This window comes from Numenius arquata, chromosome 9 (assembly GCF_964106895.1).
Source record: "Numenius arquata chromosome 9, bNumArq3.hap1.1, whole genome shotgun sequence".
Classification (NCBI taxonomy): domain Eukaryota; kingdom Metazoa; phylum Chordata; class Aves; order Charadriiformes; family Scolopacidae; genus Numenius; species Numenius arquata.
This window is the reverse complement of record NC_133584.1, coordinates 4,651,940-4,679,664: the sequence shown is the minus strand read 5'-3', so window position 1 is coordinate 4,679,664 and position 27,725 is coordinate 4,651,940. Positions and strand designations below refer to the sequence as shown.

At 47.5% G+C, this 27,725-nt stretch overlaps 1 protein-coding gene across 1 annotated transcript in view; it reads right to left on the bottom strand.

Moving 5' to 3' along the window:
• Positions 1-5,237: 5,237 nt before the first annotated feature.
• Positions 5,238-27,725, bottom strand: part of PLD1 (phospholipase D1) — a 62,709-nt gene continuing 40,221 nt past the window's right edge. The window contains exons 14-27 of the mRNA XM_074154063.1: positions 26,467-26,677; positions 25,579-25,788; positions 24,505-24,618; positions 22,243-22,371; positions 21,800-21,918; positions 21,553-21,666; positions 14,815-14,925; positions 14,022-14,110; positions 10,740-10,853; positions 9,623-9,672; positions 8,466-8,600; positions 7,086-7,239; positions 6,393-6,507; positions 5,238-5,556 (exon numbers count right to left, since the gene is read on the bottom strand). Coding sequence (XP_074010164.1) covers positions 5,332-5,556; positions 6,393-6,507; positions 7,086-7,239; positions 8,466-8,600; positions 9,623-9,672; positions 10,740-10,853; positions 14,022-14,110; positions 14,815-14,925; positions 21,553-21,666; positions 21,800-21,918; positions 22,243-22,371; positions 24,505-24,618; positions 25,579-25,788; positions 26,467-26,677 — 1,890 coding nt within the window. The 3' untranslated portion in view covers positions 5,238-5,331. The remainder of the gene's footprint in view (positions 5,557-6,392; positions 6,508-7,085; positions 7,240-8,465; positions 8,601-9,622; positions 9,673-10,739; positions 10,854-14,021; positions 14,111-14,814; positions 14,926-21,552; positions 21,667-21,799; positions 21,919-22,242; positions 22,372-24,504; positions 24,619-25,578; positions 25,789-26,466; positions 26,678-27,725) is intronic.

Below are 27,725 nucleotides of genomic sequence, written 5' to 3'. Positions count from 1 at the left end.
ATTTCTCTCTCCCAGCAAAACCCAAATGACTCAAGTCTAGCCATTTTCATTGCAATTCTGGACCTTTTCCCACCACGTCTGGGGGCAGCACTGCCAACCCAAGGCAAGGGTAGAGCTCAGCCCACAAGCAGGACGCGGCCACAGTCCCCAAACCAGGCAGAAACGAGACCAAAGCCAAACATTTTGACGTGAGGATCGGTTGTATTTTCAGTCCATTAACAGACATTCATTTACCAGATACAAACGGAGTGGAAAGGAAAGCAGATGGTGAGCAGAAACAAGGATACAAAACTCGATTCCAGCAGCCTTCACAGAAGGGATATTCAGTGTTCACAACTGCACCGTTGGAAGGCGGAGATGCACGGAGACCTGCACTCGCACCCAAAGTGGAAGCTCTCCTTTTGTTGATTAGTTTAGCTACAGACACAATTTAGGAAGAAAAAAAAAAAAAAAAAAACCACAAAACATTCCCAGAACTATGACTTTTGACACTTTTTTTCTCATTTCCCGAGCATCAGGAAAGAGGGAAGTCGGAATTACTTACATGGAGGAGATTTTATGAGAACACACCAGAAGGTTAAAAATAGAATGATCACAAATACTGGAAGATACAACAAGAAAGCAGGCAGGGAAATAAAAAAAACCAGTAACAAAAAAGAGAAACCCCAAAGAGGATCATTGCATTCAATGGTCAGAGGATCATTGCATTCAACAGTCGATGTACAGTTTGTGGGGCCTCTCCGCTTGGATACACCTCAGTTTTGCACACTTAACGTGATTCACTGCCATGGCGTTACGCTCCTGCTCTACACCTCGATTCTGCAAAGCTCCTGGTTCCAGCAGGATCTCAGCCGTGCAGAAGGGATTGCTTGTTCGAAACAATTTGCAGAACGAGTGGCACAAAACGTGAGAGCCACCCAAGAGATGCCAACCTCTACCCACACACCCGGTTTGGAGACCACCTGCTTTCTTCAGCTTGGCCACCACTGCATCCCCCAGACCAAGTCCTTTCTGCCAGGAACCCAGGGCAGCAGCTCTGCAGCTGGTGGAGGTGTGTCAGTTCAGACCAGCATGGATTTGGGTCTTTACATTCAGCAGGAGGAGAAGGAAATGGCATTAACCTCAAGGACCATTCCGACTTTCGTCTCAACGTCCCCACAAATTCAGCTTCTGTCCACAGATTACAACCCCCCCCGACTGTCCTCATGTGAGTGCACAAAAGATTTGTTACACTGAAATAACAACAGCAACCCGTGTCTGAGCTTGATTGTACACGGGTATTTCCTTGGAAGGAATAAAGATATTGTAAATTATTGATATCAGGGTTCCAGCTAGGCAAAACCTGCACGGAGGTCTCCCCCAAGGACAGCACCAGGATTGCGAAATCATGTTGCAAAACCTGATCAAAAGAAAGGAAAATGGAAGTGTTTGGGGTTTAATCCAGCAAAGGTCACATCAAGTCAGGCGACAAACCGAGACCAAGAGACCAGAAACTGAGCCGAGCACTTTGCATCTGCCATGGAACACTGCAGTAGTTCTCCCACAAATTATTTTTAGGTAAAGTTCTTACATAGGATGACATTTTAGCCCTCATTTTTTTTAAACCATGCATTGATTTTACAGTGAGATATTCTTCCAGTCCAACATCTACACAATAAACCACACATTTTAAAATATCAGAATATTAAAAAGATATGGTAAGGAGTGCTAGTTCTCCAAGTGGCACATGTTAAAGAATAAATTAAAGGAGAAAAAAAAAATATAAGTGTTTCTACTCAGGTTGAACTACGAAATAAAGTCTGAGCCTGGGAGAAGTTACCTTATTTCCTATAGTTCTAACAAATAAACGCCACAAGAAACAGTTCATGTTTCCAGGTTTGTTAGTGCTTGAATCCACGTCACTTGTTACAGTACTGTGTGTTTGCAAGCCATCCTCTCCAGTTTGAAAGTATTAAAAATAAACCCACGCTGGTACTACGGACTCAGAAGTAGTGATTGTTCAGGTGCAGAAATCAACCCTCTCCAGGTGTTCAACCTCACAGGCTTCTTAATATAAGAAATAAAACCCAAGGAGCCAGCTGGTGGGCGCGAACAGGAGTTGTGCCTTCACTGGAGGTGGCTCCAGCCCCATCATCTATTTGGGGTGTGCAGTGCTGTACCCATGGGGGGGGTTTGGTGGCCCCATGAGCCCCCGGGGACTCTGGGCTCTCCCTGCACTGCACCCAGGCTGCCTTGTACACCTTGCATTTTAACGCTACTAAATTCCTGGTATTAGGAATTTAGCACCAAGACGGAGAAGGGATGCTCAGCGCGGCTCCTCTGTTCCCACCAAAAGAAACCTCCTCCCAGAGAGAGTGCCAATGTGAGGCCTGTCTGCTACTTTAATAATGAACAACCTTCTTAATTAGCACCTTTTCAATGAGACCTCTCCTCTGTGGCTCTGCTGTGTCGCTTGGAACCAGCGGCCACCATAGGGTGGGCCGAGTGGCGCAGAAGCTGGGTGGTTTTACCCCAAAGCAGCCTGACAGAGGGGGACTTAACGCCACTGCAGTTGTGAAGCCCCAGTAACTAGCTACCTACCACCTTAAAAGACAATATAAGGATAATTTAACAGTTATAAGAATCTCTGCTGATATGGGGACGGGGACAATAAGAGCACTTAGAAGATGACAGGAGCCTTGCACTTCTTCAAGGTTCGCTGTGTACAGGGTGGCGAGGATGAACGCTTCCTTTTCAACGGTGAATACAGATCTGAGTGACTTACGATGATTCTCTGACAGGCTATAATCGTTTAAAGTTAGCAGCTTCGTTCAAACTAAAACAGCTAAAAACATACCCAGAGATAAAAGCTCTGAACTAGCGCCGACATGAAATAACAAGACCCCTTTGATCTTTCTTGATTGCAAGTGGCTGGGGCACATACTGCTCTGGCTCCGCAGGGGGTGACCCCAGGTCAATTATTTTAAGGGAGAAAAAAAAAAAAAAAATATCTAGGGGACATACTTATCTGCTTACAGCATGCCAGCTAAAAGCATCAACGCCCTGGACTGACGATCGTCACATAAAATGCTGCACACGGGTTTCCAACAGAGTAACCAGACCACAGATGCACCAGCCAGAAAGGAGTGTAAATGGCAATCGCAGCTACAAAACATGAGCGTAAAACAGCGTGGAAACTGCGGGAAGGGGCTGAGACTCGGGCTGCCCCGCCGGGACGTCTGGGGTTGTTCCTTGCTTGGGTGACGCAGCAGGTAACAGAATTACTCGGTGCCTACTTGCAGGTCTGAAGACACAGAAGGCCATCAGCTAAAACGTGGTGCCAGCTATGTTCTGGGGACAGCTAGGCAACCAGTGTGATCCCGTCCCAGTACATCAGGGAGTGTAGCGACAGGATGAGGGGTAATGGTTTTAAATTGGAAGAGGAGAGATTTAGATGAGATATCAGGAAAAAATTCTTTCCTGTGAGGGTGGTGAGACACTGGAACAGGTTGCCCAGAGAAGCTGTGGATGCCCCATCCCTGGAGGGGTTCAAGGCCAGGCTGGATGGGGCTTTGAGCAACCTGGTCTAGTGGGAGGTGTCCCTGCCCACGGCAGGGGGTGGAACTAGATGGTCTTTAAGGTTCCTTCCAACTCTAACCATTCTATGAAAAACAGGTGAGACTGTTGGAAGAGCCAAAAAAGGAAAAAAAGAAACTTGCTTGTGCACTAAAATAAACACTAGTTCACCTGGTCTTTTTGCCAAGGAAAGACGGGCACAGGGTTAAGCCCAGCTAGCAAAGGCATCCCACTGGATGCAGTGGCAGCAGAGGAGCTCAGCCTCCCATTTCTCCTGATCTGACTCTCGTTAGGCGTTTCTAACAGTCTGATCTCTCATTGTTTGACATGGCATTGCTGCCTGCTGGGGACAACCTCTCCTAGGACTGGATCTGGACGTGGAATCGGGAGACACAGCTCATTGCAGGATGGAGGATGGTGTAAAGACCCAGGATGGCACCCACCACGTGAGGTCCAGACCCAGGAGCAGTACTGTTTTGCCCAGGGATGCTGAATCAAACGGCTGCTTTGCTGCACAGTGAGATGCACAATAGCTTTGGAAACTGTCTTACAGAAACGGAAAGTGGGACTGGGCACGCTGAATTTCACCTGTGTTGGGGAAGACACGTCCTGCATGACTGAGCTCAAGATTGTGGCTGGTCTAACAATGAAGCAGACCAGAGACAAGGCTTTGCTAACTGCTCCCCTTCCCCCTTGCATTCACCCCATCTGCAGAGAGACGCACCAGCTCAGCTTGAGCACAGCTTCTGCTCTAGCTCAACGGCCTTTCCCTTCTTTAAATAGGGAGGAAAGAGATGGAGAGAAAGTTCTACCTATGTACCAGAATAGAAATGCATGAATGGAGGACTTAGAGCACAGGGTTAAGTTCAGCCCATGCTGGCTTTTGAGTTTCTGTCCCATCACGTGCAGAGCTTTCCTTTCCTTCAGCTCTGGAGAGTGAAGGCTTGAGTTTAAACCTTGATCCTCTCCTGGAGACAAGCCTTCATGCATAGTTGGAACGAACTGACGTTCTGCGTGTTGGCAAAGGCCAGCAAGCTCCGGTGGTTTCCAGCACCTCCGTCTCCATCCAGGCTGCCCTTTTCTAAGAGCCAGGCAGCACCAGGCTGGGCGTGAGGACCGCTGATTGCTCCAGCTGTGGTAGAAACAGGGGGTTTATTTCCCCCAGAGGGGAGAAGAGACTGAAAACGCTGATTCTGACACAAGATTGTTGGTTTGTTTCCATGTGAGAAGCGAAACACCTTCACTTGGGAAGCTGTGATGGCAGGACAGCCCGAGGCAGCACCAAGCAGCCCTTTCCCGACAGCTCCAGAGGTACGTGACGTGCTCTGACGACGTACGAAGGGGTGATGGGGGGGCTCCGGCGAGCCACCCGAAAGCCTTAGAAGCACACGCAGCCCAGGACGCCTGCGCAGCCACAGCACGATCACGGTACATATGCAACCACGGTACACAGCAGTAACACCGACTGGCATTTCCTATCCTAGGAAGTTGCCTGCATCCTTTATGTGCTCAGAACAGGTCTTAAAGAAGTAACTCCTCAGAGGATAAACTTCTCATTTGCTGTAATTTCCATGTCTTTCTGCTCCTCTCCTTTGCTAGTGTCGATTTGCTTCAAGTTCTTCCACCAAAATCCTTAAGAAAGGCACGTTAGCTTGGTGGAGATCTTTTTTCTTTTTTTGCTTCCCTTAGCAATAAAAAGCTTTCCGAAATCCCGTATCGCTCATCAACTTGTCTCTAGAGAACCAGACTTTAAAACGTACAGCAGTCTGCGTCTTCTTAAGTCCAAACCTCCATGGGTACCATGGACTCCTTTGTTCCGACGGAAGGAAGCAAGTACTCTTCCTCCAGAAAACGAAAGGGGAATTGTACTAAAAACCCACGAATCTTTTTCAATTCTTCCGCTGCTTTCACGGGATCATCATTCGCCAATTTGGGCTTGCTGATGAAATCGCGCAGCTGGGTTAAATTATTCACCTGGTCACTGGGAAGGCATCGAAAAACCTGACCAAAACAGAAAGGAGAAGTGGCATGTCAGTGTGGGGGAAATACTGCAATGCAGAGTTCCCGAGAAAGACCAAAACACCTAATGCAAATTCCCCCGGATGGGAGTGACTTAATTAACAGCCTGGAGAACGGGGAGGGAAGAGGTACGTGCCTATCTGTGATACGGGTAGAGCGGGCAGAGGGGAAGCTCCGGGGCTTTTTCTGATCACCGCAAAAGCTCATTAGAAACCAGAAGTAAAATTGGCTTCTACTCCAGTTACGCTATGGGCCAACTAGAAGCAGTAAGTACACAACGGCCGTTCACTGGAGCTACAGCTGATACAAATAAAAGGAGAAATCAGAACTGTAGCAATAGGACAAGGGGTAACAGTTTTAATCTGAATGAGGGGAGATTTAGATTAGGTATTAGAAAGAAATTCTTTCCTGTGAGAGTGGTGAGACACTGGCCCAGGTTGCCCAGAGAAGCTGTGGCTGCCCCATCCCTGGAGGGGTTCAAGGCCAGGCTGGATGGGGCTTTGAGCAACCTGGTCTGGTGGGAGGTGTCCCTGCCCATGGCAGGGGGGTGGGAACTGGATGATCTTTAGGGTCCCTTCCAACTCAAGCCATTCTATGATTCTTGGGTTGCTGTCACACTTTGAGGATGCACAATCTCCAGTTTCTTTTTCACAGCTCTTGCAACCAACACTACTCATTCCTTCAAAGCATCTCTGAAAGTCCAGCCTCTTGGAGCTGGACCTGCTGCCCTTGCCTTCGCTGTGCTGCTTCTCCAGTTGGCATCTGCTGCTGCCACACGGGAAAGAGGGGAGGGGAGGGAAAGACACTGCGTTCCTCACCTTGTCGAAGATGGTGGCATTGCGAGCCGCTGTAGAAATCCACACCTCCTTGAAGAATTTGTCACAGACGGGATCCTGGTGTTCCGGATTGAGATCGGAGCCGCCAAGGACAACCCTGAGAAGACAAAGGGATTGATGCACACAGAGGCTGAAGCACTGGGCACTCTCCCTCCTAAGAAATGCCAGGAGAGGAAAAGTTTCCTTGGGACTTGCCAAACCCTGTATGCTCCCAGCGCCCTCCTGCTCCCATCCCCTGCAATAGTCTGTCAGCCGTAACACTGCCCTATTTTATCTTTTTTTTTTTCTGTGCAATAACTGTCCAGATGGGAAACAGGGTGGAGGAAAAAAAAAAAAAAGGAAAAAGAAAAAGGTCTTAATGAAAAAAATGGCCGTGTTGTGGGCCAGATGGCTGCTCTGAGTGAGGAAACTTCCATTAGAAAGAGACACCATCACCCAAAATTGAGAGAGCGTGAAAACAGGATCTGGAGGCAAAATATCACTGTCTTGTTTATGAGCTTTCCTAGCGAAATCCTGTTGCAAAATGATTTTTAAGTCAAGCTGCCGAGCTGAGGACAGGAGCAGCGTGAGAAAGGCTAATGCCAGTGAAACAGCAGCAAAACTCTGGGTTAAACGACGCTAAGTGGTGATGCTAAATGACGCTAAACCTGAGCAAGCCCTGCCTGCATCCCCTACCTGAAGCACCGCAGCCGGAGGGACTGGGCAAACTTGCCAGCGCTGTAATCCTCCCCGTCCATCACAGAGGGGACGGTCTCGGTGTCCTGCACGATGATGGCCATCTCACTGTCCCGCTTGCCCAGCATGCTGCGGTCGTTGATGTTGGCAGAGCCTGGCGAGGGGGAAAGGGAAGGACCGGCAATGCACCACCGCTGCGTGGGATGCTCCTGCGCATCCTCCTCCACCACCCACCGCCCTCTGCATCCCTCATCTCCATGGGGGACCATCTGTGGCTTCCCCAAACAGAGATTCCTTATGGAAACACAGACCCCGAGAGCTCCGTTAGCATTTTATTTCCACACACTGCCTCTTTCTCGGGTGGAAAAGGGATGACACTGGCTCCCCATCACCTCACCAGCCAGCACAGATGCACATGCTGTACGAAACCCCATCCTCAAGCTTAGAGGTACAGAAAATAAAAATGAAGAGCTGTCTCAGGCCCCAAGACCATCGCAGTTGCAACAACACTGTTCCTGCGGTAACATTAAAACCACCTCTGGGCTTCTCTGCATACTGGAGATGGGATCTTACCCCTGAGAGGGTAAGAGAGGAGCAAAACTAGCCACAGGTTATCCGAGGCTACAGGCTCAACTGCTGCTTTGGAGGAGGGGAGTATCTCGAGTCTTGCAAAATCTGGCATTAAGTTATTCTTTGGCAAAGTTTTCATTGCTGATACAACAGATCGAAAAGGGTTTCTTTAAAGAAACAGGCAAAAACCTCTGCTTTTCTGCTGCGATATAGGACTCTGAGCCTGAGATCTTGCCTTTGCTTTTTGGTCTCATAACAAATACGGTAAAAGAAACAGATGAAATGATATCTATTACTTGTTATAACATATTTCCCCATTCTTAGGAAATGGAGCTGATAAATGACACATGTTGTCCAAACCTTCCAAATTTTACAGCACATTCTGTTCTTTAAGGAACAGATGACAAGTCTCACAAGTCCTTCCTGCTAGAGCAGAGTTTGATACAAGACAGATGGACAATATTCCCTGCACTGGGATTCTCTTCACTGTTACACAGAGATTTAAAACCATTTTAGAAAAACAAATTAAATGACAGCCCTCCAAATACTTTCCCTCCCTCCTACCTACCCTCCTGATGAATTTATGAGTTTGTTGTTGGGTTGTGGTTTTTTTTTTGTTTTTGTTTTTGTTTTGTTTTGTTTTTTTTTAAAACAGCAAAATATTTCACGAGAAAAAAATAAATAAATCACAACATAGAAAAGCAAACAGCACGGCAGCCTGCACTGAGTAGAGGGCAGAGAAGCCATGGGATCAATGCAGGTATAATCGAGTGGTCCAAACCCCTCCTGCAAGCCCCCCCCGCGGCTCACCGATTATAACTGTGTTGTCATCAGCAATAAGCAGTTTGCTGTGAACATAGATGAGCTCTGTGACTAGTTTTCCTTCCAGCTCTGCGTGTGTTCGAAGTCCACAGAATGATATGTAGTTTATCCACTTATCTCCAACTGAAAGTTAAAAGAAAACAAATATGATGGGATGAGGGGAGGTGGAAGAGAGAGGAAAGAGAAGAGAGCCTCTTTATATAAAGACCCATATGAATAACAGCTCACTTTTGACTTTAAAAAAAAATAAATAAACAAACATAATAGAAATAAGTTTCTTTAAAAATAGACTTTTAAAGCTGGCTGTGGGCTCTCTGTGCTGCTCTGATCCACTGCCCGCTCGGATACTTCCACTTTGGTGAGAAATAACCCCAATCCTCCTTGCGCAGCAAGCAAGTGCTCACAATTGATCCCAACATCTTAAAATAACTGGACTGGGCGACTGTTCTTCTGCAGATCCTGCAAGAAAGGAGGCTGGAACCAGGTGTTTTGTCCTTGCACAGTACGGAAAATATGTCCTCATGTACTTGTCTGCAGCTCAGATTTATGCACACAGACCTAGACCGAATCAGGCATTATATACACCCCTATATTTGTGATAGGTGGGTTTTCATGGTGCTCCGATTGCCAGCAGAGCAAATTCAAGCAGGCATCCTTGTGGCGAGGAAGCAACTCAGAAACAGCCTCCTGCTGAGGCAGGTTCTTCCTCTCCACGTTCGACGAGTGCCAGAAACAAGCCCAGGGTGGGATTCACGGGGGAGGCAGAGGGCTCATTGCTCCCAGGATCATGACCCTGCTCAGGACTTTTTCCAAATAACACGATCCTCAGCAGCTGCAACCGTGCCGTGCTCCTCCCTGGGGTCCTCCCCTCCTCCGGATCGGGGCTGCATCCAAGCGCGAGCTCTGACACCCAGCCACGGTGACCTGATAGACTTCACCATGGGGTGAGGAGGAGGAGGAGAAAGAGGAGGAGGAGGAGGAGAAGGTTGCTCACCAGCCCCACCAACCCATAGCACACTCCTGAACCCCTCAGCCACAGCAAGCCCACATTAATAAACCGAAAAATCCAATTCATGCATTATATATCCATCTAACAGCAGCAACCCAAGATGAAGCAACACAGAGGAGGGGAATAAAGCTCTTACCTTCTGCCTTCAGCTGGCCCAGGATCGAGTTTTCTCCCCGGCACATGGTCCTGGAAAGAAGGTAGGCAGCCGTCAGCACCACCGCGACTCCAGGCAACAGCATATGCTGAAGCAGAACCAGGCGAGGTAAATCGCAAACACAGATGCCTCCTAAATACCCCGTGCAAGCAGAAGAAACGCGGTGCTTCCAGAGCACACATTTTTCCCCAAACGACTGTTGATATAGCAAGGACTGCTCATTTCCTAAAGGAGCTTGTACCAATCCATGCAGGAGCCCAAGAGCATTTTAGCCTTCTAGAGCACACTGTAATGACGGTAGATGTGTTATGAACGGGGCTGCTACCGTCTGTGCCAAGGGTCTGGATGTGAAGTGACATCATGAAGGAAAGCCAACACATGCAGAACAGTAGGCAAAGGAGTCTGCGTGATTACAGCTGGGCTGGAAAAGCCACAACCAGCATCTCATTTGAAAAAAAACAACCAACCAACCCATGGGCAATTTCAAAAGACCTATGGTTGCCCTGGCGGAAGGAAGCTCAGGCAGAAGGGCCAGGTTTGGGAGATGATGCTTTCACAGAATCACAGAATGATAAGGGGTTGGAAGAGACCTCTGGAGATCATCTAGTCCAACCCCCCTGCCAAAGCAGGTCCACCCGGAGCAGGTTGCACAGGAACGTGTTCAGGCCAGTTTTGAATGTCTCCAGAGAAGGAGACTCCATCACCTCTCTGGGCAGCCTGTTCCACTGTTCTAGCACTCTCAAAGTGAAGAAGTTCCTCCTCATGTTTAGATGGAACTTCCTATGTTCAATTTTGTGCCTGTTATCTCTTGTCCTGTCACTGGGCACCAATTTCCTCCTGCTTGTGTCTCCTGCCTGGCTTGTCCTTCTGGAGGTATGGTAGAACCCTTGCAGAGAAGGGAGCTTTCACTCTGGAAACTCCACAGACTGACCGTGCCCTGGCCATATTACCATAACACAGCAGTTTTCTGGTAAAACCACCTTGCTTTGGACCATTTTGCCTTCCTCTGAGCCCCATTCCCAGCACAGGGCTACCAGGCACCGCTGTGCCTCAGTCCTTCCCATGAGACCTGCTGTGTCCACGTGCCCCCCAAAAATACCTGTAGTTGAAGTGCATTATGGCCTGCAGCGCGTTCCCCCCGCCGGTGGAAATGTCTCCTTCAAACCCAGGCAGCAGTGGGATCACCACGTATACTCGGAAACGCTTGTTTTCCCTGGAAACGATAGTTTGGGGGCATGTTAGCCTGCAAATGTTACAGCTTCGTACAAGGTGAGCTCCCTTGGGGGTTCACCTTCCCTGTGCTGACCAACTTGGTTTCCATCCAAAGCTGCTACACAAGTTTTAAGGGGGCAAAGTGTGAAGCGTATTTCCATTTTCAGCTCTTCATCCCCTGTCATCAGGACTTCAGCCAGTGCTCAGACCTTCAGGGGGAGAAGGAATTATCTGCTCTCGCAGACAACAAGAGAAGCTAAAGGAAAAGAAACACATTTTTTCACTGAAGTGCAAGGACAGGTTAATTATTTTGCAGACCATATCTGCCACTGTAAAAGCTCTTTTGAGCATCGCCATAGCCCCGTGACACCGATACTGGTGCAGACTGGTGCATACCGCAGGAAAGACTGCGGAGCTATCACAAGCAGAAAAATCAAAATCTAACCTGATGTTTCTCCTACATGCAGGTTTTCAGAAGTCACAAACATCACAAAAGGTGGAAAAAGCCACAAGCCAGTATTTCACTCGTATATCCCAACGCACAAAAACTCAGTTTCAGAGTTCTCCCAAAGTAAACCGTACCCAAACCACGATCTGATCCTGAACAAAAGCTACTGCCGTGGCCCTACCTGGGGCTTTTCTCAAAGAAAACCCACCTTTGGGTTTTCTTTGCTGACAAGAGCCAGATGCATCTGCTCTGCCAGGGCTTTCCAGGCACCCCTGGGTACTGGCAATCCCCTGCCCTGCGCCCCGGAGGAGGAGGAGAAGGAGGATGCTCCATTGAAGGCTGCTGCCACTAGATGGCAAACAGAGTTTAATCAGGACAAAACCATTTCAGGAGCAGCCTGAAGATGAGCCAGTTTTTGTTAAAAGTATTCCTTTCTCGAGCAGGTTGTGCTTTTGGATTTAAGGGCACGGGAATCATGAAGAATTGGGGTCTCATCTGAACTGGGAGGGAGACTGTGGGGACCTGTTTTCCTTTAATTTCAACCAGCGCTTCCTTAAAGCCGTGCTACGCACCATAAACTAGCTTTAGTCTGAGAGCAAACCTCGGAAACAGCTAATGAGGTCTTACCCGTACGCAACAAGAGACTTTGAAACGAAGCCTCTTTGTGTCATGAAAAAGATCTACCAACAAAAGCATTCCTCAAAAAGCAGCTTGTTTGTCTAAGCCCAATGTTTATTAAACTTGTTAAAGAGTCACCCATGAGAAAAAAAAAAAAAGAGGAAACCAAGTAACAAATGTTATTAATTACATCAGTAGAAAATATTTAGTCTAGAAGAGTGAGAAGCGTACAAGCTTAAGTAAAGAACTTAATCTACAATTAAACATCCTTGTGTCACCTCCATTGTTTTCCCGGGTCAGTTTGGAACATAAGCACTTGATACAAACCATGTATTTTTAATTTTCGGCAATGCTGAGCGCTCTGGAGGGTGCAGACTTTGAATGTTATATTCAGTTAGGAATCACCAGCATTAAGCTGGCATAATATTGGCATAAAACTGGAATAATACAGAAGTGAATCAAGCATCGCATCTGAAAATGGGTCACAGAACAATTTGTGTGACTCCCCTTTGTACTAGACTTCTTGACGTCTGGACAGAATGACACCCTTTATATAAACTTTATAGAAGAGGCAAAATCTTAGCAGATTACCTGTTACCTGCAGAATTTGCTGCTACCTCAGCAGCATTGCTAGAAGCGGGCAACTGATGCAAAGCACCGATGGCAAATGGCCAATGCCCAAAGGCAGGAAATCCAGAGTGGCTTTTCAAGGGGACACGGACCTCCAGAGAGATGCTGGCCGGGCTGCCCACCAGATGGGAACGCCAGCAACACCATTCCCAGCTGCTTGGCCTGCACCTTACCCCCGCTGCGGGTTGTTCAGTTCAGGCAGACAGACCGTCCTACCACGTGTGGTTTTATCGGAGGACTCAAGTTGTATCACGCTGCTTTTTCCTGTGCTTCCCCCAGCCTTGCACAGCGCTGGCACCACCCCCTCAGTAACCCCGGGTGAGAAAATCCACCCCAGCCTTTCATCCTTAGCTCACGTCAATTATTCAGGCTTTCCATCGCCGCTCACAGATTACAAGCAGCTCCACCCTGTTACCCTGCCCTGTTGTTAAGGGCACGGCAGATAACACCCATGCTCTCCCGGTTTCAACAGCGCTCCTCTTTCCACACTGCCTCTGAACAAAGCCTGGCTCATGGCAGCTCCCGCCTGTACCCCCGTCTGTCTGCCTGGGCTTCACTCAAGTGGGAATTTCCAAGCTTAAGTGCCAAAGAGAGAAATTTTTTGAAACTCTGAGGAGAGCACCTCTGGGAAAGCAGCCCCTGCGTAGCTGTGGGCAACTACAATATGGAAAAAATAATCATCGCAAGAAACTTCTCCATGCATGGCGAAAAAGCACACGAGAGATGGAAGGAAGAAGTTTAGAAAGTCTTCTGTGTATCAGCTCAGCAAGACCAGGATACAGTTGTAGACTATGACACACACACATATATATGTATTTCTTAAAGACAGACTCTAGGAAAGCAACCTTAAGCAAGGCTGTCCAGGATCAAAAGTGAAGGCAAGCCACTACCTGTGATATTAATGTTAACAAAGGGTTAGGCACGCTCAAGTAAAAGGAGTGTCTAAAATACAGCTGGGTTTGATCCATCCTGGAACCAACGATGGTCCCCGTCCAATGGCTGCAGGTTGTAAACACCCTCCAGCACTTACCAGCAAAAGTCGTTCAAACAACAGCTGAACCCTGCAGTCAGACCCTTGAAATGCGTTTGCTTTCCCTATTTGAAGCCAATCCTCTCTACAGATAATTTAAATAAGCCACATACCCCAGTTCAACCTCCTTGCCCATTAACCCACCTTACCACGCAGTTGGTTATGGCGCAAAGATGTCACTGAACCGGAGTATAAAGGACTTACTTTTAAAGAAGTTCCACAGTTAAAAATACATTTGCGTCAGGGTAAGTCCAGAAAATCACTTTCTGGCTGCAAAGAAACCACTGAGGAACCTCCCTGCTGCAAACCCAAGCAGACGTTTGACCGCATCAGTTCTGCCTTGGAAAAGCTGCTGTAAAGTTGCGTCCATTAAGCTATTATTTTACACCACACCACATAAATGCCACCGGAAGACTTTCATTGCCTTGTAAAGGACAGGTTACCTGTGAGCTTTCAGAATCCTCTGAGCAATCGCATCGCCGACCTTGTTCCAGACAACTTTGTCATCAGCACAGCTAATAAAAAACTGGTTCTGCCGGAAAAGCAAGCGAAGCTCCTGTTAGACACTGCCAGCAAGGAACAAAAAAAATATTTGCGTGCTTTATTTCAGACCGAGTGCAACTAAAGATAGCTGGGCTTCTGTGCCATTTGAATTGATGCTTTTTTTTGTGTGTCTGCTTGCTTAGGGAATGAATTAGTCCTTATTAATCACACTCCTTTAGAAAGTTCACATAAAGAACATCCTACCAAGAGGTTAAAAAGAAAGAAAAAAGGGGAGAACAAGCATCTCTCTTCAGCCAGCGCTGGGAGACCCTCCGACACAGGAGACTCCTGCAGCTCGAGGCTGCACGGATGCCAGACCAGCCCTGGGAGTGGGAGGCTCAGGCATAGGCAGGGGACACTGCAAAGCCATGGAGGGGACAGGAAAACTATTGCACAGGCCATGGAAGTTGCTGGCAATTTTGCAGAGAGGCTTATAAAGGAGAGGTCTACTTTTTTCCCCACCTTGTGGTCGTAAGGCTATCAGGATACATACCCATCAGCCTGGTCTGAAGACCACTGAAGTCAATGGGAACAGCCCCAAAAATTCAGAGCAGGTGCTGTGTTAATATCCATCTGTGTTTAAATTCACCAAAAAACTAAGACCAGGCCACGGGAAGTAGAATTACCCTCCCGATGGCTACGAGCCATGCCCAGAGCATTGCCACCCTCCTGCTTTCCCTCATTGCCACTCACTTCGATGTAGATGTAGTGCTTGCTGTTCTCTATCACGCTGATGTAGGCGTTGTGGATTGACTCCTCGTGGTATTTAATGCCGGCCGACCAGTCAGCAGCAGAACGGATCACCTGGAAAGCAAGAGATCAACACTTTCAGCTCTCTCCCACCTCTCCCAGGACGGCACAGCATCCCAACGGAATTCCTTCAGAGGTGATGCTCTTCCCTGGCTTTGTTGGCCTGTCAAGATTTCACTAAATAAGGTAACACCTGCAGCATTTATCATTTGTATTGCATTTGTAATAAGGAGAAAGGATGCCAAAAATAGTATTAATGCTTAGTAATGCTTAGATTAAAAACCGAAGTGCCCTGTCCCATTGCTGCCCCCTCCCACCTGAGCAGCTCCAGCTGCCAGAGGAGCAGCACAGAAGTCTCGTTCTTGCTTAAGGTCTTATGATAAAATGCTTTTAAAACAACCTCAGCTTCCAGGCTTTAGGGATGCACATCCAAATCAGTGATCTCCTCTCCAGCACTTTCTAAAGCTGGTCTCCAGCTGGGGCGATGTGTTTTTTCCCACAAACAGGCGGTACGTAATTACATACAGTCAGTCTGATAACGCGGGCCGTGTCTTTGTCCTGAGCACTCGAGGTCATTCATTTCTGCTGCCAAATTCTCACACAAGCCACCCGATTTTTGACGCTACGACTTCTAAAATTCATAGCGGTTCAGCTGCCCGCACTTATTTATTAATTTTCACTGGAAATCCACATTTGAAGCAGATACTGCGAGACCCCCGGGGCACGTTCTCCCCCTGCCTCCTGCAGTTCTTGTGCAAGGGAGCCAAAGCGACCTGAGAAACAGCCTTTGTTCATGCTCTGGGCCAGGCTGAGAAAGCCTCACAGCAGACACCTTCCCATCCCCGATGGCCAGAGCTGCTGCGGCATCTCCCACTTTGAGTCAGTGAGCAGCCATTCTATGCCCCGAGTGACGTTTTCCTAGATGGAAATGTAGTTTTTAATTAAGTGTGGGCAGGGTGTGTGCTCAGGGGAAATAATTCCTCATGATTAACCTCTGTCTTTAAACATTGTCAAGACAAAAACATTGAAACAATAGCCTTAAAATATCTCAATACAGCACTCGGGACCAGTCACACACAGGACAAGGTCCAAATGCTGAGGATCTGTGAAATGTATATGTCAGTAAGTGCAGAATCCTGATCTCTTCCAGAGCTCAACCACATTTTTCTCTGGAAATCTCTCCCATGGAATTCTTTTAGTTCTCCGTGTCCAGCTTCTGCTTTCTCCGTGTTACTCTCCCTGCCCCCCCAACATCCCTGGTACCCTGAGCTCTGCTGTCACAACGTCATCACCATCCACCATGAAAGCAAGCTGCTGGCCGTGGCATGGCTGAGGACTTTCAAAGGCTAATTAATTACCAGTATTATAACAGTAGATAAGGATTTGGCTCTTTGGTCCAGGTGCTGCAACCACCGACTGGAACCAAACCAGTTCTCTGGTCTCCAGAGCATCTCCAGAGGTAGCACTGAGGGTCGTTGCTGTTCAGTAGCACACAACTCCTGAGCTAATTCCTTCCTCTGGATAGAAGGAGCTTTCTCCCACAGGTCACTGAAAAACAGATCCTGCAACTCTCCTATTTAGCTGCTCGCTTGGCCAACAGGAGAGAGCACTCTGCAGCCCCCCAAAATGAATGTTGAGGTCATGGATGCTTGGGTGAGGGAGCCAGCCTGAAGGAAAGGGCCATCACACTCTCTACTGATCCCAAACAGCCACCCTCTGCATAAACCTCTACAAGACGATGCTGCTCATGCCCATGGGGGTTTAATTGCCCATTCAGTTTGCAAAGCCAACGCTGCGTGGTCCCACGCACCCCAGGCTGGGCACTGCTGACACCCCACCGAGCACCACGGCAGACAGAGCTCCTAAACAAAATCTCACCACTTGCATTAATAAGGACAGAAAAACAGCTTTTCCGGGCAGAAAGCAGGCCAATTCTTCCTAATCGCAGCTCAGGCTGCAGCCCTCACTGGCACAGCCAGCAATGAGCAACCACGCTGTCCCTTTTGTCCTGTTTTTCACCTGTCCCCAGGTGAAAACTTAGGGCCACAAATAATGCCCCTGTGGGCTGGGGACATCCAGCAAATGCAATCTGGAATGGCACTTCAGAGAGCTGCAGATTGTAGCTTCCTAGTGTACAAAGTACTGATATTTAATCCTTTTTTTTTTTTTTTTTTGCTAGTTAACTTTGTCCGTGCTCCAAAGAGCCACTTCTCTTTTCAAGATAAACTGCTGAGCCCTGCACTGAACAAAGTAACCTCCACACCCTCATTTACAGCAGCAACAGCTGAAACTCCTGGGGACAAGAAATAAATGTCCTTCTCTGAACTGGGAGCTTGATACCACCAAAGCCCCTCGCTTTGAAAGACAACTTTACTGCCGGGAGACAAGTTTATTCCAAATCGGGGATGCCACCTGATGCAACAGAACCATCACTCAGGACCATCCCCCTTTCCAGCCCCACGGCATCATCCTCCTGCTCTTCCCTGCCTTCCTCTTCACCCCTCCACACGCCAGCACCCCAGCTCCCTCCCCACACCAGGCTGCCCCCTGGTTCAGGACCACCACCCTTTGTCCCCACCCAAGAGCTATGTGTTACCGTTCACCCTAAAAAGTTGTTTCAGCATCACCCAAAAAGCTTACATCAGGTACAACCTCAAATCTACATATGGAGGGAAGAAGAAGTGTCAGAAGATGCTGGCTGGGGCAGCAGAATGGGTGCAAGGTGTTCCAGCTTGGACCTCCTCTAAATAAAGGTATTTTTAACCTGGATCACTTCAGTGGCCAGCACCGACCATGGTGCAGCTCCACAGCCACAGGCGAAGAGGTGGCAGGACAAGGCCACCGACGTTGGTGGCCCTGCAGCCGCTGACAGCAGCACTGCATGGGTGCAATACACACCTCAAGGGAACGATGCTGCGGCTGCAGCACTCAAAGACAAATAACACCCCTATCAGTTTCCTATACAGGCCTTCCCTCATCACTGATGCTTCATCTCATGCTCCTGGACACCTCACCTTTCCCGTCGGAGCATTTAAAGTGAGCTGGTTTAAACCCAACCTATTTTACCAGGGAAAAAAGGCCACATGAGCCCTTACCAACCAGAGGTGGTGTCTCCATCCTCCTCCTCTCCTCTCCCTCCAGTCTCTCAATAGCAGCTCTTGTCATGCATTGTCATCTCTTTTACTTCTTTAACCAATACAATAGCAATAAATTTGATGTTTGCTGTGGGCTAGTGCATACATCCTGAACAATGCAAGCTCTCACGCAGACTTCAAGGAGACAAAGGCATTAGCCATTGCCAGAGCATTAAATTTTCATTGTATTTACATCAGGAGCTGGATATTGCCTCACCACGTCACATCTTTTGCAGCGCTGGCTTTGGCTGATAACTGAAAAGTCTGGAAGGGAAATAGAGAGATGGAAAAAAACCCCGGCGCTGCCTTTGGCAGACGGCTATTCGATTCTTGCAAAATCAACGTGCAATTGCATCGTTATTGCAAGCAAAGCCCTGAAACCTCAAACCAAAGAGGCCGAGAGGCCACGTCTGAGCTGAGAGGCTCCTTTCCTCCCTCCCAGCCCGTACTCCGCATGGGTTCCCATGCGGGCGGCGATCACTCTCCCTGCCCAGGGGAAAGCCCCTGTCGGTGCTATCCCCACCCACCCGAAAACGCTCTCTGGCACCTCTCCTCTGAGAAAGGAGAGCAAAACCAGATGGTACGAGGAGGTCAGAAGCTGCTGCTGACAGGTCAGGGGCTCGGGCTTGCAGCAACGCTGCCATCCCCACAGATCCTTTGTGTTTGCCCTTCCTCTGATCTGCCCACAAATTGAAGACAGATTTGCAAACTAGCTCGGAAACAAGAAAACCGGCAGCCAGGCTTTTCTTCAATCACCCCACAGCCAGGGACAGCCACTGGATGCTGGATTTTACCTCAGGGCCATAATTTCTGCCTGTAAAGCCCCTACAAAGGGCCAAAACGGGGCTAACGCGGGTTTGGCTGGTGGCCAGCAAAGGATTCAATGCCAAGAAGAAGAACGGTATTGCTCTAGTTATTCTGGACAAAAAGGTTGGTGAAAGATTTTAGGGTACCTGCTTATTTCTGCAGCAGACTGTACCTCTGAAAGGGGATGTGAGCATCTGCAGCCCTCTAACTAATATATTGGACAGGCAAGAGGCTGATATTCCGGTGGCTGCAGGAAAGGAGGAGCCATGCAGGGACACCCCAATGGACAGCCCGATGCACACCCTGGGAGCCCCAGGAAAAGGCAACCTGGAGCAGGATGGGGTTCAGATCCAAGCTGTGGTTGTCCTACCCTCTCCCACCCCTGCGGTACCCAAATCTGAAACCTTCATCAGGAGGAGAGCCCAAGCTGCTTTTCAACCCACAGCAGGGACTTCAGGGATGCTCAGGGCACTTGTGTCTTCCTGGGATCGATGGAAACCAGGCCAGCATGAGCATTATGGAGGAGACAGCCAAAATTACAGTGTGTGCACGCAAAACCATGGCTCGGAACTTGAGGAGATCATCCCAAGATTGTCACCCAGCTGCAAGCAGCCTGGGGCCAAGGGATCTGCGCCCAGGCAGGGTGCACCAGGCTGGGCAGAGGAGTCACATTCACCGCTTCCACCACGCTTGGGTGCTTCAAACCCTCTTCCCCCACAGCCTTCCCTCACACCGGGAACAGGGCAACATGTCTTCAGCCTAACAGCATATAGTTTTATTTATCTGGCTATACACAGGGCTGGAGTACCCTGGCAGGTCTCTAAAAGCTGCGATTTGTCATAAATTAGAGATGAGCAAGGTGGTTTCGAGTGAATAATTAACAAGACAAACCTGCTCTCTTTTTGCTGTTTCTGGCATCGCTGAGAACAGCCCCTCATTTCCCAGAACACATCAGCTATTTGCCATGCCCCAGCACCGCTGTGACGAGTTTTTAAACCAGCTTCCCCATCGCTCAGCACTGGTGTTTGTGGCATTTAGCAGTCACCGTTTGAGCTTCGTCCTCCTCTCCCATGGGCCGATGCCCTGAGCCAGCAGCTCTGCAGGATGGACTGAAGGGAAGTTGGACCCAGACTCTACTCAGTCTAGTTTCTCCTTCGGGAACTGCTTCCAGTTCTGCGTTCAGCAGAACTTCACTTTTTGCTACAGCAAACCCCATGATTTAGAAGCTGAGGCTTATTTTGTGATTGGAGCACACTCAGGGGACAGGACAAGGGATAATGGTTTTAAATTGGAAGAGGGGAGATTTAGATTAGATATTAGGAAATTCTTTACTGTGAGGGTGGTGAAGCACTGGAACAGGTTGCCCAGGGAAGTTGTGGATGCTCCATCCCTGGAGGTGTTTAAGGCCAGGCTGGATGGGGCTTTGAGCAACCTGGTCTAGTGGAGACATCCCTGCCCATGGCAGGGGGGTTGGAACTGGATGATCTTTAAGGTCCCTTCCAACTCTAACCATTCTATGATTCTAAACACCCTCACTTCCATGAGAAGAAAGTTTCCCAAAAAGCTGGTGTGTCAGACACAACCAGGGAGGCATTTGCAGCCACAGGGAAGCATGAACAATGCCTGAAGTGAGACTATTTCTCAACAAGCTGCAAGCATTGTTTTGGAGGCTGATGTAAAAGGCCCGAGATCCATGACACAAGATCCCTCACACCACGCGGGGAGGAGCAGACAATGCCCTGGCAACCCACAAATACAGAAAAATGCATCTTCTGACACTAAGCTTCCCCAAACGCTGCTTTCGTCTGGGTGGACCACTCCTTACAAAGAGCAAAGGCATGCGTTTTTCCTGCTTTTGGTCTAATTGCTCTTATTTCATACATCTTTCATCCGCAGAGACCCACAATTGTTTTGCTGCTTCAGCGTAACTATTTTGACTTTTTATTCTTCAACAAGTCCACGTTTCTGCTGGGTAACAGTAGTATTCAATATATGCGCTTGATATAGCTAACTGGGTTTTTATATATAGGTACCTTGGCAATTATGACTGTGAGGATGATTGTCACAAACGAGACTGTGGGCTGACTGTGCAGAACTGCAGAGGACCCACAGGGCTGAGTGGCTGCGTAATAAAATGAAGATGAAATTCAATGCAGAAAGCAACAGCCCCGAGACTCTACTTAATGCTGGGCTCCAGCTGACCACCGGGTGAGGCGCCGGGAACCTGGCAGACTGCTCTAAAGATCTGAGATTAATATTAAGTGGGCAACCTCAACCCATCAGGCTTTCCCAAAACTTAAAAAAGCAAATGTTAGGCATTAGAAGAAGAGCAGCAGAAAAAATTACACAGCTATACAAAGTCACGGTGTTCCCACAACTTGAGTGCTGCATAGAGCTTAGTCCTCCTACCTCGAAGACGGAGCTATAAATTAATTGAGCAACCTGGTCTAGTGGAAGGTGTCCCTGCCCACGGCAGGGGGGTTGGAATTCGATGATCTTTAAGGTCCCTTCCAACTCTAACCATTCTATGATAATGCATCTCTACTGAAAGAGTTGCATTATTTTACTGTAATTGAGGATCTTACCACCTATGCCGTGAGATAAATCAAATAAGAGTTTTTTCATCTTATAATTTCAAGTTCTGCAGAGGGTTGGTCTGTCAGGCATCAACACTTTCTGCTGGAAAGATGCAAAACAAGCTCTCCTATGAGTACGTGAGCAGGAGAACATCAACACCCACCTGGACTGTGGCATGAACAGACTCAGGCACCTGATACTTCAACTCGTTAGCAGTTTGCTGAGATTTCGGCAACAGGAACGGGTAGGACAGGGATCGGTATTTGGGCTTCATAATCTGCCCAGGGGAAAAAAATTTAAAAAAAATCCTTGAGGTTACAAGATAGGAGAATAACATAAAAACACCCACCATGGATGAGGCAGGGGATGTATTTATTCCCGTGCCCCCAGCAGTGATGCCTGCACCCCACCTTGGTGAAGTTCCAGCGCTGGATGAAGTGTCGAGCCACATCACGCGCTGCTTTGCCATGCACCACCGAGGAGATGTCATGCCAGGGCATCCTCGGGGTGGTGTATCTGTCAATGAAGTCTACGGGACAGGAAAAAACAAAAGACATGAATATGGAGAAGCACAGCATCCCCCTCCTCAAACCAAATCTTCTGGGACACGGCACTGAGGGCTGTGCAGATGAATTATCATGCAATTGCCCGCAGTCCATGTCCATGGACTGTAACTGTATAATTGGCCCTAGAACCTCTCAAAGGGAGTTTGGCTGCTTCTTTCTAGCAGCCAAACCAAAATAGCCTCGTTACCTCTGGCTCAGAAGCAGGAAAAAAATACGTTTTGAGACTGAAAAGATGTGGAAGAAGGTTTGGGGGAATGTAATGACTTCCAGGGTGCAAAGGCACTTACCAGCAAATGGTTTGTCAAGCTGAACCCAGTCTTTAAAGACAAAGTTGCAATAGTCTTTTCCGTGCCAGAACCTGGTTTCCCCAAGCAGCTCCCCAACACCCGTCTTCAAGCTGCGGATGGATCCTTTATCTGTCACAGGCAAACAAGATAACAAAAACACACGCTCCAAAGTCACGGCTGTCCATGGCTTAACGCTGGTGAGACTCACTGCCACGGAAAAGCATTGGTGGCACCTGCCCATCCCCCTTGGGTGAAGCTGTTTTCTCCCTAGTCTTCCTGGGGCTTTCAAAGGATGCAGATTAGTATTTTTTTCTTCCCTAATTTAGTATTTGTTATACAATCAGGACAGGTTACATAGAGGAGTCCGTTATGGAAACGAAAAGCAGATGCTGAATTCTCTCTACATTGGACTACAAAAATAACCCTATAAGCATTTGTCTCTCCACAGTCCTATGGCAGTCCTAAATATTTCCATGTAACAGTCCACTCCCAGCTGCGACTGACCTTGGTGGGTCAGGAACACCACATTTATCATCTTCTTAATATATTTTACAATACTAATGAACTAATTCTGACTTCTCTGCTAGAGGGTGTATTATTTTGCCTCTGTAACAGGGCGTATCTCCTCTAACAAAAGCCAGTCTTTATTAACTAGAACAAGATGATTAAAAAGCTCATGTTCCCTCATTAAGTACTGCGGGGTTTGTTTGTTTGATTTTGTTTTTCCAAATAACAATGTCACCTTTTGATACAATTTTACACGTTGAACAAATGGATCCCAAATTCTAAACTGATGGTGATTTAAAATGGCCTAAACTATTGTAGACAGGGATATTCCCTCCTAACAGGATCTCTGCTCTACAGCACGTATTTTGTGTGCAGACTGAGCTCTTTTTCCTCTCTTCTAAGAAAACCAAAGATGTTGGTTAGACCATAAACATTTAACTAGCGTTATTTCCTGACTCTGAGAGCAGCCTTCATCCACTGTACCAAATGCTAGTGTGATAATTACACAGTAACACGCCAACAGCAGAAGCCTTCTCCTAACCCAACCACATCACCAGGTAACCACGAAAACCCTTCAGCGCACACAGAACCCCCTTTCAACAGTCAACAAAATACACATCAACAAAATACAAATCAGCAGCAGCGCAACAAGACCGGTTTAGACGAAGCAAGCCCTGCTTGTAACCCCACCGAGCCGAGCAGAGCCAAGCCATGCCAAAAATGCCATGCAGCAGGTATGGACCACAGCTGCCTTGGGAAGCTTGAGCTTCTAGTGAGAGTCCAGGTGGAGCTGGGGAACTGCTGACTCTGCATGCTGGAATGGGATGAACACACCATCTGGCCAAAACACACTTCATGTACTGAGCTTCGATGGCTGTACATGGACCCACAAATGAGCATGACGTGACCACAGGGGAGACCACGCTCCATTTCCATGATACAAATGCATCTCTTCCTTGTTATCTGCCCCTACTTTGTAACTAGTATTTTATAATTGGCAATTAATGCCTTAGAGGAAGACATTAGCAAGAGGAAGATGTTGAAGAACTGCTCCTCACCCCATACCAGAACTCTAAGGCATCTCGATGAAGTACCATACTTAAACAGGTCCTTCCACCATTGGTCCAGAGATCAGAAGAGCTCAGTCCTCATAACCACCCAACTCCTTTCTTAGTGGAGTATGCTTTAATTGACTTTAATAAGGGGCAAAAAGGGAGGCCTCCCCAAGTCTTCATCCAAACATAGTTCTTGCAGCAGCCACTTTGCTGTTTCCTCTCTCTGTTTGCATTTGTTTTCCGGCATTAGGCTTATTTTAAAATACCCGATGCAGAAGTTCCCAATCCCAGTCACAAGCCCTTTCCTTTACAGGAAGAGAATTGCTGAAATAATCATATATCAGAAACAGAGCTATTTCCTCAACTGTTCCCTGCTGTCGTTATTGCAAATTTCTTTGCATTTTTCATTTCAGTTTTTGTTGGTTTGGGTTTTTTTTTGTTGTGGGTTTGTTGGGGGTTTTTTTTGTTTGGTTTTTGGTTGTTTTTTTTTTTAATTTATTCATTTATGCTGCAGTTTTTGAAGCTTCTGGAGAAGGCCTTTCCGCCAGGATGTCCTCAGAAGAGTGCTAAGGATGCTGGGAGAACAACAAGCAGTGAAGGCTGATCCTGGCACCCACCCTAACTCTCACCATTGTTACAATGCAAAAACACGGGCAGCTAAAGCCTGAAGGGGTCTGCACCTCTGCCTTCCTCCACTTACCCTCCTGAGGCTCAGCAAGCCCCTGTTTGGATTCATTGTGGTGATGGAACATTTTCAGATGGGGCTTTAAACTCTGGATTATATTCGGTTGACTTCTAGTGGGGTTACAGTAACCTGCAGAAAGTCAAGATGCTCTATTTATGGCAAAAAAAGAAGCACGTCCACTTCCGCTACACTGGTGCCTGGTCCTCTCTGAAGATACCTTTCACGACAGGAACTCAAGAGAGACGTCAATTTGCTGAAGCTACAAGTGACCAACAGGCAAAGGACCAAATTAAAGATCCAGCTGGTTTCAATCTAAACAGACATATTGAAGTAGCAAAGCCATGGCCGTGTCCTGAGCTGACTGCAACCAAGGCCAACCATGCTCCATCAAGGCGTCCTCCAGCCAGAGGAGGAGGAAGTTCTGTAGGAAGTGACTGAAACTCAAGTAAGTTCCCAGCATGAGCAATACACAGCTTCAGGAGCTGAGGCCTTCAGGAACAGATTTCAGGAAGGACTCCACGCTAGAACAAATGTCAAGCTGATCCTTGCAATTTTAGCTTTGAACCCAGTTATAATGAATTAAAAGCCGCATTCAAATATTCAGCTGTTGAATAATCTCTCCTCTCTAGTAAATGGGGAATATTTCCATTTAAGTGAACTGATTTAAACCTAGGTAACACCAGCTTGTGAGAGGGGACAATCCCATTCAGAAACTGTTTCACCTGTTATAATAAATACTAGTTGAAAAATGGAAGATTTGTTTCTCCCTTGCAGAACAAAAAGTTACCAGCACTATAACCATTAAGTCCCACGTACACCATACCGCATCACCTGATGGCTCACGACAATTGCTAAATTAACTAAATGCAAAATCCACTTAAAACTTTTCTTGTACACTTCGCAGTGACTCAAATTTACATATTGACGACACACAGTTATTATTCTGATCGTTAAGAAATTCATCAACTTTCCTTCCGTACAAAAGAACACATTACCCTAGAAATTCTGTGAATCTGCATGTACACCCACCCACCCACCCACCTCCGCACATGCTTTATATATGTTGTTTAGTCGAAAAACATTACTTACTTGATTCACTGTCGATGCTGCTGACGCTGTCAGCGTGGTGCATGCTGTGTTTATGGAGATGCTTGTAAATACTAAACCTTGAAAACTTTTTGGATTTTCCCACTCCTTTCATTTTTGATATGTCCGGGGCATCGTCCGCATTTCTCTGGAACAAGTGACTTTCTGGGGACAGAGCTTGCAACTGCAGGGGGACACGTTCAGACGACTCTGCTGCAGACTTAAGAGACACAAGAAGTTGCTGCAGGTGATGTATGGAACAGGTTCCCCTTTAATTACAGGTGATTGTGCTTATCAATGTCCAGAAATGACCACGAGCCAAACATTGCTCCGTGACAAAAACACACTTTGGTGGGAACTACCAAGGCTTTTGAGGGAGAGAGTCTGTACCGAGGAGGCACTCGACAGAAAAACCCATTAATGCTAGCAGTACATTCTTCTGCCCCATAAATTTATTCTGGATTATTACCCCCCTTGAAATTCTCATAAATTTAGACCTCTCTAAATTTTTTAGAGATCTCTGGATGCATACAGAACCAGGTTAGCAGAAAGCTTAGCATGCAAGGGCCTGATTATCCAGAAGTTCAGAGCACTCTGTCTACCGTGCATTTCTAGTTAAGTTTCATAAAGAATGTAACCTCCAAGTTGTGACTGCTGCTCCAAGCTCCAGCACCTCCACCCTGCTGTCTACCTCCATGCCCTAGCAAGGGCTGGTCAGGATCTAGCCTTAAAGAGTCATTCAGTGCTCACATACTGCCTCCTTCCCGTTACTATTCCTCTTTAAATCTCCTAAATCCAACCCCATGCTTAGAAGCGGACACATCTTGGTCATCCCCGCCACAAACCCGATGCGCAGATGTTGAAGGTGGCCACCAGCTGGACCAAGCTCACTTACTGCCAGGTTGGTCGTCGACACCGACTTCACGGCTGCCATTCGTTTCACGCTGCCCACGTCGGTCAGGCGATGCTCGTCATCGTCCCACCTGCCGTAGGCCAAGTCGATGCCACCCACAAATGCCACTGACTGGTCAACGATGACGAGCTTCTCGTGGTGGGCCCAGAGGTACACAGAGGAGGACACGTGGTCGGGGTGTCTCATCACCTTGGGAGAGAACCAGCACTCAAGCTCAGTCTCATTGCACAGTTTCCACCTCCAGCCAGAAAGCTGCCCAGCTTTTTCTTTTTGGCTGCTGAGGATGATGGGGAAAACACTGGAGTTTTTAGAAGATGCCTCCCCGCAGAAGCTCCGTGACTCTCCCTGAGTTGGGCTCAGCCTTACTGGCAGGGAGGTGTTTCCCCACGATGTGGGTATTCCCGAGCAGCAATGGTTACTCACATTGGGACAGGTCAGGCTTACAACAACAGTGTTCAAAAGAGGACTAGAGTCAAGGAAACTGTTCCAACAAACAAAATCATGCTTCAGTAGAGCTCTAATAGCTGAGCTTTCAAACACAGAGCCTGCTCTAAAAGAAAACAACATATTGGTGATCTGACTCACTACTTCGGATGTTGTCACTACATAAGTGAAATGAGAAGTTGGCTGTTTTTTTCCCCCGCATTTAAAATCAGCAAATTGTTTGACATTTGTTTATGAGATTCTTTTTGACATGTGTTTATGGCAAAGCAACTTCTATATCTAAGCAAACAGTATATAGTTTTAATTTTAGAGGAGAGCCATTAGACCAGCTTCCTGGGGAAAAAGCTACAGAATTCCACATGGCTGCTCCCAAAACCTGTTACACAGCTAGCACGTATCTTCCAGTTACTCCTTCCAGTCCTGCTGCAAAGACGACGGTGAATGGATGCTTCCCTTCACTGTGACAACTGATCGAGTGACAATAAATCTATTATTCTAGCAGTTTGTTAGTCACCTTAATGAATAACATATATCTTCTTGCTCATTAAAATATATATCATTGCTAATTTCAAGAGACCGGATCTGGCCTTATCTACTGGTTCATATGCCACAACTCATTTTCTGCTCGGTGGCAGAGCAGCAGCGTAACGACACAGGACAGCCCTATGCTGTTCATTTACATTCATTCACGTTCATTTCACGGGAACGTTAAACATCCAGTGTTGACTCGCGTCATCTATATAGGAACAGAAATGCTGAAATGTGACAACATTCTCAAATTGTAATTTTCCAT